Source organism: Wolffia australiana, chromosome 16 (genome assembly GCF_029677425.1).
Source record: "Wolffia australiana isolate 7733 chromosome 16, ASM2967742v1".
In the NCBI taxonomy this organism is placed as follows: Eukaryota; Viridiplantae; Streptophyta; class Magnoliopsida; order Alismatales; family Araceae; genus Wolffia; species Wolffia australiana.
This window is the reverse complement of record NC_135850.1, coordinates 7,011,315-7,022,001: the sequence shown is the minus strand read 5'-3', so window position 1 is coordinate 7,022,001 and position 10,687 is coordinate 7,011,315. Positions and strand designations below refer to the sequence as shown.

Sequence of the window (10,687 nt, the reverse complement as noted above, 5' to 3'; positions counted from 1 at the left end):
CAGGGCCCTCTAGAAAGGGGAGGCCCATGTATAAGCTGAGATTGGCCCACACACACAAAAACATGGGGCAAACACACAGGCCCAAACATACAAGCACATAGGCCCACATACAAGGCCTTCAAAACAAAAGAAGCCATCAAAGCACAAACAAAGATAATGTCAATCTCCAAGGGCCCGTTGACTAGGCTGAATACTTGAATGCCAGGTCTTTCAACTTAGCCCTGGCTCCTCAAGCTAGTTGAGACCAGTCTTCGTAGCTAGATGGTCCTCATCAATAATGTTCACTTAATACATACTACTTAGCCATTAATTTTTATACCTTTCCTCTCCATATCTCGCTCAATACATACATATCCCTTGTCACTCTCTGTATTTACTATATATGTAGCTCCCCTTCCCTCTTTCTAGATTAGGTTTAGGTAGGAAAAAATACATAGAACAAGAGAAAGAACCAATAAAAAATTTCCTAAAATCTAGGATTCTAAAATTATCTAGGAAACCCATGAAAGCAAAAACGTTGCACCCTTTGCTTGATCTTCTTCCTCAGATTTGTGCATCCATCAAACCTATAAATATTCACCCAAATAAACTCTCCACATATCTCTCCTTCCTTCTATCTATCTCTACAACCAAACTGTTACACCCTTTGCTTGGTCTTCTTCCTCAGGTTTGCACATCCATCAAACCATTAATAAACGGTGGTGGGCACAACCAGTGCTAATGGCAGCAAGGGATGTCGATGGCTGTGTGCACGGTGAGGTGGCAGGTGGCGGGGGCGGAGACAATCTCAAGCATGGCGAAGTTGGCTGGCCATGAGGGATGGTAATGGCACTCATGGAGAGGGGGACAGGTGGTGACAGTGGTGGAAACGGTGAAGAGGACACAACTTGAAGATCCTATATTTTTTAATTTTTTGTCATTCATCAGTTCATCATCCACTTCATTTTTCATCATGAATGAATGATGGAATGGTATTCATGACAGAGTTGTGAGGATAAAGAAATCTGGAAAGAGGAGGATTCGAACAAAAGAATTGCCATGAATTGATGACTCAATGGATCATCCTTCATGTCCATTCCGTCTGTCCAAAAACGCATATGTATTTCATCCCACAAGCCTAATGGAAATGAAAAAAATCAATAAGACAATGAAACATGTGATCCATTGATCATACCCAGGATTTTCTTCATTTGGCTGTTAAAGTAAACAAGTAAAAGCTGAAAAGTGGATTTTTATTAATTTAATACATTAGCTATTTAATATGGTAGTTGAGGAAAGTTATTGACCAATGGGCACTTGTAATATATTTTTTAAGATTTTAGTATGGATCTATGATTTTTAAATGTAATGTGAGATTTTTATGACAAAAATAACATTTCCCTACTATAATAATAAATATATCTCTTACAAGTTTTCAGTCTAAATGTAGATCTAGTTGGTAAATACAAAGGGCTGTCTCAAAGAACTAGCTCACAAGAAGTTTTGGATGTTGGTTGACTTAAGTTCACTTATATTAGGGGATAAAGGAAAGAGCTGATCTTTCGTGGTGTGGCTACTAACCCTTAGAATTTGCGCTAAATCCTTAATATTGTTTGAGGCGCTCACTGATACTTAGAGATCGTGAGTCAAAAAAAAATTATTACATAAACAAATTTGAGCACAGAATAGAATTAAATTTAAACTCATCATATAGTTTCCTTCTTTATTGAGCATATGTTTTGACAACACAGTAAATATGCTGTACTCAAGGGAGACTAAAACTTACTACCGTCTCCATATGGACAGTAATTTTGTTTCTTACCTAGTTGAATAGCTAAAACTCCCAACGAAACTAAAGATATAACAGAGACAAATTTAGATTTTTAAATAAGAACATAGTTTGAAATTATGAAAAATGGGGAAAATATGTAACACGTAGTGAGGTAGAAAAAGCCTGACAGTGTCAGACTTTTTTCCCTTGCCTAAGTTATGGTACATATGCTGACTTCCTGAAAACATCAAATTATTTAGAGTTCATTTCTAAGAAATGGATTTATTTCCCCATTACATACACGTTCATTATAAATGCTCTTTGTTGATAAATCTGAATTTATTGGGTAAATATTATTTGATTTATGTTAATGATTTATGGTAATTGGTTTTTTATGATATAAATTAACCAAAGTAGAAAGTGCATTGTAAAAGTTAAATACATCACATGTAATGAGAAGACATAAAGAAACCTATTAGGTGAAACTTACAACATTTTATCTGAATGACATCATTGCAGAATAGCTCTCAAAGTCCCAATTTGAGTGGTTCTTTCCATTATCTGAAATAAATATTACATGACTTTATATTAATGAGTAGATCGTTTACGTATGCTAAATTTTATGTTTTTACTTTATTTAATTAGAATATTAGTTATTTTGAAATGTCTATAGATGACGTTCAGCTGATAGGCATTTCTGATTACATTTATGCCACATTTTAGTTTTTTTTGTAAATGATGCAGCATATAAAAATCATCGGATGCTTCAACCATTATTGAGCAATGATTTCTAATAAAAGATTTTCATCGTTTTGCACGATTTTTGTTCACGTGCTCTTTAGAATGAGGATAATATTTAATATGAATTCAGTATAAAATCAATTTTAATGTAATATGAAAAAAAATTACATTGCTGGGAACTTAAAATATGACGTTTTCACATGAATAAATTAGAGTCTTTGTTTGCACCAACCCGATTTGATAGCAGTTGATATTAATTTCATGTCTCTCCTTTCAGCATCTGAAGTCTCCGGAGTTGGACAGATTTCTGATATCTAGCTAAGAGGGAGACTTGGGATATTATTGTTCATTTTAACTTTGAAACAAAAAAAAATCAACTTCAAATTGGCGGTTTTCAATAAATAAAATTTTCAACGCAAAAACCTTATAAATATGATCCCCAAGTGGAAATTAGAAAGATTGTTTACCCAGAAAATTTTTTAATTTCATTCTTTCCATATGTGCTTCAAGCAGCAATGTTTGAATTGTTATGATGCAGGTTGGATGAAAGTTTGGTTCAATCAAAGTGTAACCAAAATAAGACCCAAGGAGCAGAATAACTCAAGGTTCAAGTGAAGGTAAGTTACAGTATGGGATTAAGTTTGAGTTCTTCATGAGAGAATTTAAATGAATCACTAAAAGCAGACCAACCCAGTCATTTCAGAAACACCTTAAAAGGAATATAGAACAGCCTCACATTACAAAAATAACTCAATCCAGTTTCGCCATCGACATATTCCATCAAATGAAGAGATATTTTGGCTGAGATGGGCCAATTTGAGCACAAGCTTACCCAAGTTTCAATTAAGTAAACTGATATGAGCAGGATCAGTTAACCTCACACATCTGGGACTGATTTTTGTTTTATATCAAAAATCGAAATCAAATACAATTCATTTTTGCCAACTGTTGAACTTTTGGCCTCATCCCAATCGATTCATATACAGGTTACAGTGATGTTATAAGGTAAATGCTCAAGTGACCAAGAAAAGAGGAAAAATGAAGACTCACAACCGAGACAAAAAAATAACAATTGATTTTCATTCACAACTAACACTATAAAACAGGATATATGCAAAATGCTAGGACTAACAAGAGACAAGAACGGATATAATTATGCCACCTTAATGAGACTTATTTTGGTGAGAAAGGTTACTCTTGGGATGAAACTGAAAGCAGACACACTTATCTTTCATGGTGTCTGTCTCAGTCTCATACTCTTTGAAACTGTACTCCTCCAGATTGAAAGCAGAAGGCACCCTTCCTTCACTGTAGCAATAACTACACAAGCTGAAGCCCTGAGTTATCTCCTTGAACCTTGACCCAATGATCGGGTATCGACATGTGGAGCAGTAATAGCCTCCATGCCTCTTACGGTCCCGCAGTTCAAGTTTCACCAGTGTACTCAAGATTTTGAATCCCCTCTCTGGATCATCAAACATCTCAATGAACTCTGGAAAGGAAACCACAGAAAAATCAGGACTGTTCCTGCCGATCTCCATAACATCCCCGGCGCCGGCACCGAGAGAAGGGATGAAGATGGCTCTTAGAGTATTCAAGTATGTGATTGCACTGACTTTTCTGATCCGGGTTCCGTTGTCTGGCTGCAGTTTAAGCGCCTCGAAGGCAGCCCGCTTCCGCCTGTCGAGACTGCCGGCACACAGAGGAGCCAAAATGGCAAAGAACAGGCCTGCATCCACCCTGCCAGAACCAGAACTATCTAACACTGACAGAACCTTCTCATTGACTGCTTTCATAGCTCCTTGGAATGCCTCTGGTTTGAGGGACTCCAGCAGTTTCCTGAGAATGACCTCGAGGGCCGCCTTGCGAATCGACTTTTCAGGGGCCCCATTGCCCGGGTGCGAGAGCGGAACCTCAGCCTTGCCCACCTCGTTCAAGAACTCATCAACATCACAAAGGCTCAGTTTGGTGACCACCTGAAAAGCCCTGATCTGAAGTGCAAACATCAGCTCCTCCCTCGATGTCGTTTTCCTTCCAAACTGCTTGAATCTGGACGGCTCAATTACGAGATACCCGTTATTTTCGACTTCAGCACTTCCTCCCTTGAGCAGCTTCTTCTTCTGAAGGGCCCGTATATGCGAGAGAGCATCATGCAATTCCACTCTCTTACTCATCTTGAACGCCTCTTGGAGAGACCTCCTAGCATCGTCGGCTTCTCCGGCGCCCAGCAACGACACCGCCTTGTTCAGCTGAGCTCTCCAGTGGTTTGGCCTCACAGTCAGAACTCTAGAGTACATCTCAGAGGCCCTGGGGAACCTCCCAACAGCCAGTAACAGACCGCCGAGGTTGTAAAGGGCGTCGACGTGGCCGGGTTTCAAGTCAATTGCCTTCTGGAACTCCTGAATTGCCCTCTCGTCTTCGCCCAGCCTGTGAAGCACGGAACCAAGATCACAGCGAGCGTCAGCGTAGTCTGGGCAGAGGAATATGGCTTCCTCTAAGGCCTTCTCGGCTGCCCTGACCTCTCCCACGCCGAAGAGAGCACTGCCAAGAAGCTTCAAGGCTCTGAAATGGCTCGGCCGAAGGATCGCCGCCTCACGGTAATGCTCGCAGGCGCCGAGGAGCATCCCCTCTCCTTCCATGGCTATCCCCAGATTGACATGAATTTGTGGAAGCAGACTTGCATACTGATTGCCACTGGATTCTGCAGCCTCCAGAGCAAGCACAAACTCCTCCTTGGCCTCGAGCTGTCGTCCCAGAGCATGAAGCGCATTCCCAGAATGGAAACGGGGGCGAGCGTCGGCAGGCCGCAGCTCTCCGGCGCGCCGGAAGCTCGCCAGCGCCTCCCCATAGACCAGCCGCTCGTAGAGACATCGCCCGAGAGCCATGTGCCCGTCGAACGCCTCATCTGCGGGCCTCCCCCTGTCTACCCGGGCGCGCAGCGCCTCGAGCTCCTTCCTGAAGTTGGAGAATTCCCTGGTCCCTTCATCCCAGACGAACCGCAGCGCTCCGTCGCCAGACGGGCCGAGCTCCCTCGACCAGCCCGCCTCGGAGAAGCTGTCGATGGTGTGGCTGCTGTCCCCGGCCTTCGCCTTGGCGTTCTTCTTCAATTGCTGCAGCCTTAGCTTCCTGATCAAGCCCTGAAGATCCTCCACTAGCTGCCAAGTGCCCCTGAATTGGGCTCCGTCGCCAGGGGACGAGGCCGGGCGCCGCGGCGGCCGCAATTCGGTGTCGTGGGTGGCGGCCGAGGGGCGGTCGACGAGGGCGATGGCGGGGGAGGATGGGCCGAGATCGACGGAGCTCGTGACGGAGAGCGGCGGGTCGTCGAGGCTGAGGCGGAGGGCGTCGAAGTCGCGGTCGACGTCGCCGGCGCCGTCTTCGTAGGTGCGGAGGAGGCCGTTGAGGGTGAGCCCGCGCTCCGGCGAGATGAACCCGGCGTAGGTCCGGAAGACCTCGTCGAGAATGGCGTTTATCTGGGGTTCGCTGAATTTGACACGCGGGTTCACAGCAACTACCAGGGCCGCCATCTCTCCCCTGTCAAGCCCGCCATCGCCGTTGCCATCGAACCTCTGAAAAATCCGCCTAACCTTCTCCGCCATCAACTCCAAAGCTCCGCTCCCCGACCCCGTCTCCATTACCCCCTCAATCAAGAACAACGGAGAGAAAGATAGCAACTTTCATGGCGCCGAGGGAATTACCCAGATACCCAGATGGCGAAATCCCCCAGATTAAGCTTCCGGAGGTTGTAGAACAATGAAGAGAAAGATCGCAACTTTCATGGCGCTGAGGGACATACCCAGATACCCAGATTGCGAAATCCCCTAGATTAAGCTTCCGGAGGTTTTAGAACAATGAAGAGAAAGATCGCAACTTTCATGGCGCCGAGAGACTTACCCAGATACCCAGATGGCGAAATCCCCAGATTAAGCTTCCGGAGGTTGTAGAACAACGAAGAGAAAGATCGCGACTTTCATGGGGCTGGGAGACTACCCAGATACCCAGATGGCGAAATCCCCTTGATTAAGCTTCCGGAGATTGTAGAGCTCTAAAATGGAGAAGAAGTAAGAAGAAGAAGAAGAAGAGGATGATGGTGATGATGATGAAAGGGGGACCGCCTACTCTGCTAACAGCCTGGCCTTGCAGTGGTGTTATGATATTTTAGGGTTTGTACAGAGGAGGATTAACGAACGGGTGGAGAACTGCCTAGTCTTCTTCTCTCCGATAGTTTGGGGGGAGGTGGTAGGACCAAGCTTCATGATTCGGCCAGTTACAACGCATAGGAAGGAGGATGAAACGTGGTGCAACAGTAGGACGGCCCAATAAGTAAAAGAAAAAAAATGTGAATCAAACAAGGAGTGCATTTTTTTATATAAAACCTTTTTTTATAAAAAAAGTGAATCAAAAAGAAAAAAAAATGTGAATCAAACAAATTTTATAAAACCTTCTTTGCCTTTTTTGCACTGCATTTGATTGATCAGGTTGAGCATTCAATTGATTGAATCCAGTTCTCGATTGTCCGGGTCCAAATTTTTATGCAGCCTGGAGACCCAGCCTGATTTGATTCAAACAGCCCGGTTGGAATTGGATCAGATCGAAATAATCCATAATTTATATATTAAATATGATTAATGTTGATAGGAGAAGAAGGAAAATGAAGGATACCAGTGTTATTCATCAATTATTGTTGAATGGTGAAAGGGATCATACTCTTGATATTGAAATCATACCTAGATCTGAAAGACTTTAACTAGAAAAACAGAGTTACTAAAATAGAGAGAGGAATATGAACTACAACTTCACTTGATCTATATTTCTTACATGCCATCCCAAAAAAAAGTAAGTTCTCTAATATGACTCAAATAAATTTAATATAATTGGGTAGGTTCATCAAATTGAGTAGCTTAATTTAATAGTTAGATTTTTAATTTTCAATAAAATACATAAATCACACAAAAAAATTTCAATCATTACTTATCTATATTTTAAACATGATTATCATGTTTAATTTATAAAGTTTTATTGTTTTTAAATATTGTATGATATTGCATTTTTTAGTAAAAATTTCAATTTGTGATATGATTATAATGTGCAATCATGAAGTATAAAAAATGAAAATGTCAATGGACCTAAAGTAGGTTCCCTAAGTTTAGTTGACCAATATGATTGGATCGTGGACAGTCAACTTACACATACATGTACTTACATACAACATAAAAGGCATGTTTGTATATCCTAGTTAATGGGACACGTTAAAATAAGATATTATGTGGTGTTTACCATGTCAAAGTGATCACATAAAGCCCCTCAATTATATTGCGCTAAATTTAGAAACACATGTGTGGCCACCCTCATTATAATATTAGGATCCCAATATCTTGAAGTTGGGCTGGTGGAGTGTATTCTTAGCCCACTTCTTGTGGAGTGCCTAATTACTACCACATGACAAGAGGAATGTGTAGTTTGGTGGAGTGTACTCTAGGATTACATACAAATCTACTCGCTTGTGATGGAAATATATGTGACCAGCAAGCCAATTACACATTCCATATCTCGTTCCGTGTTCATTAATAATTCAAAGGATACTCGAGAAGGACATCCGAGTATCTTGATAGAATAGCACTGTCTAGCCTTAGACCTAAAACACCAAAGATGTCTTGTGGACGGACAATTATACTTTGACTATGACCTGCGTCTCTAATGATGGGATTTAAATAGTCTAAGTTTGAGTGCATCAAGAAGTTCACGAAGACGATTGAGTGGTCATCAGGTAGTGAAATATCAGGAGAAGAGTTCTCCGATGATTTTCGAACGCATCAGTACTAATTCGGATGACTGATTAGGGTTTGATAGTTGACCATACCCTAAGTTATCCTAGGAACATCAAGTGAAGGAGGGACTATACATACGCGTTAACCAATGACGAACAGGATCTATAAGTGAGTTGATACACACTCCTTTGTATCTTCTAGAGCACGAGGTGTAGCTTAGCACCCCACGCGTTGGAAACTCAACCTATCGATTGAGTTAAATCGATCCGAATTTAAGTAATCTATAAATGATATACTTAATTAATTTTTAACGTCAATAAATGTTATTGGGATTCTCGAGTCATTAAATAGACTGATACATGAACGTAGAGGGTCACATGCAAGTGGTCTTTTGAACGTTAGAAGATATACTTAAGTTTTGGGAGTTTTTATGAAAAATACCCACTTAGTATAAATATGAGAAGTCCCTAAACAAAATTCACCCAGGCCAGAATTTTTCAGGGGCCTTCCCCTTTTTTCTCCCTTCTCCCCACACCTCCTCTCCACTCCTAATGTGATCGGGACAGCGTAATGATGGCAACAGAGAACGAGGCTAATTAACGAGAAGGAAGAGATCCAACGTACCGAGGACTGGGTGGATACGTCTAGAGGCTGCACACTTGACTAGCTCAGCTCGTCTCGCTTTGGGATCCAAGAAATCACGAATGTGATATGTGCACAAGTTCCTCATTTCATGTTTTATCATTTCGATTAATTGTCATGAATTCTTCATCCAGATATAGGCCCCTAGAATCCAACACTCTGAACTAATAAAGGTATTGCCCAAACTAAACTCAATGGTTAGGGGAGTGTACTCCAAGAGTCATGATTATTAGGGACCAAGGTACATATGGATTTTATAAGAAGCTACAAGTTCCATGAGATGAGTACTCAGTAATTGTACAATGATTTGTGGTGCTTCTATACACTTGAGGATTGGCAAGTGGGAGAAATTTTTTTGCAAGCTGATAATCTACTTCAATTAGAAATATCTTGTGCAAGTGAAGAGTTCACAAGTAACTGCATACGGGCATTATGGATACCAATCATTTGACTAGACAAACATTAATATTGTGCTGAGGACATTAAAGATTCTTTTTCAATCTAATAACATAGCCTATGGAAGAGGAGATTATAGAGTATTAAAAGTTGAAGGATTATTGTACCATGGTCTAGTGCTACATGCTAGCTTCTATGTGCAATGAGTGGTATAGGCAACATGAAGATATATAGTTAAGCCTCATATCACTTCATCTGATGGATTTATTTTCTGAGCAAAGTAGGAATCAAAGATATGAGATATCAAAGAGTGTATTTAGAGCCTGCATGGTCAAACCATCATTATTGTAGAGCCAATTACAAAGATGATCAAGTGAAGCAACATATTATTAGTGTTGGGCATTGAAATCCCCATTGAGATGAGCACAAACACCAATATTCAACCATTGCCTACCTCATTCCCCCACTTCATTGTTAACTTTCACATGAAAAAATTTCAACCACACTACATGAGCTGCTAAACATGGTCACCACTACCAAGGATAACCTGTAGAAGGACAAACCCAAAGTACTCTCCAATTCTAGGATCAACAAGAAGAGAGAAGTAATGTATACTTTGAAGATGGACATGGGGAAGAAAAAATTAAAAATAACACTAACAAAGAATGGCACTGAGACATGTTTCCACTAAGAGACAAAGGGTCACTAGAAGAAGAATTCCAAGAATTACTTCAATGATATAGCTCAAAAGAAATATATGAAGGTTTCATGTATCTATGAGTTAGATAATTACTTGTGTTTACAATATATACATCATGTGTATTAAATGCTATATGTGGTTCTCGTATCCGTAATGACTAATAGATGCTAACAAGTAGGAGAAAGCTGACCATGGGAAAGAAGGAACTAAGGGAAGGGGGGAATGGCACAAGAGTCATTGCTACCACTAACGGAACAACAAACCTCAAGCTTCTGGTCATAGATTTCATGTCCTTAAAAGTCTATTTTTATGTTCCAAGCATAATAAACAATTTTTTTGTTGTTTAGAAAGACGTTGGTCTATTTTGACCACCATGAACAAAATTAATTTTTTTTAATTAATTGGTTGCTTGAGCATCGATGGCTAATGTATTATACTTAATTGATGCTTCTCTTACTAATATCCAAGTAGATTTTCCTCTTTAGAAGAGTAAACAATGTGTAAATTCATCTTATTAGTGGCACTACTACTAAGGACATGTTGACAATAGAAGATTACTAAAGTTTAATCAAGATGCATTCTTGGGTTGAATTGAATCTGAATTGTTCGCGACTTGAGGATATTGTATTATGGGTAAGCTATCCAAATCACCATTCTTGGGGAATGGAGAAAGTTTTAAGAGTACAGTAGAAC

General features: G+C 40.7%; 1 protein-coding gene across 2 annotated transcripts; it reads right to left on the bottom strand.

Annotated features, from left to right (window-relative positions):
- Positions 1 to 3,547: 3,547 nt before the first annotated feature.
- On the bottom strand, positions 3,548 to 6,667 carry LOC144713555 (putative TPR repeat-containing protein At1g05150). 2 transcript variants are annotated; one of them, XM_078588154.1, is made up of 2 exons: positions 6,383 to 6,667; positions 3,548 to 6,319 (listed from the first exon to the last, which is right to left on the bottom strand). In XM_078588154.1, the coding sequence occupies exon 2, from the start codon at positions 6,121 to 6,123 to the stop codon at positions 3,655 to 3,657; it is 2,469 nt and encodes an 822-aa protein (XP_078444280.1). In that variant the 5' UTR covers positions 6,124 to 6,319; positions 6,383 to 6,667; the 3' UTR covers positions 3,548 to 3,654. The 2 variants fall into 2 exon arrangements, with proteins under 2 accessions (XP_078444280.1, XP_078444279.1); XM_078588153.1 differs by having other exon boundaries at positions 3,548 to 6,309.
- Positions 6,668 to 10,687: the final 4,020 nt, after the last annotated feature.

What these genes read in the sequence shown, in the direction of transcription:
- LOC144713555 (XM_078588154.1), bottom strand. Translation starts at nt 6,123, where the DNA reads ATGGAGACGGGGTCGGGGAGCGGAGCTTTGGAGTTGATGGCGGAGAAG.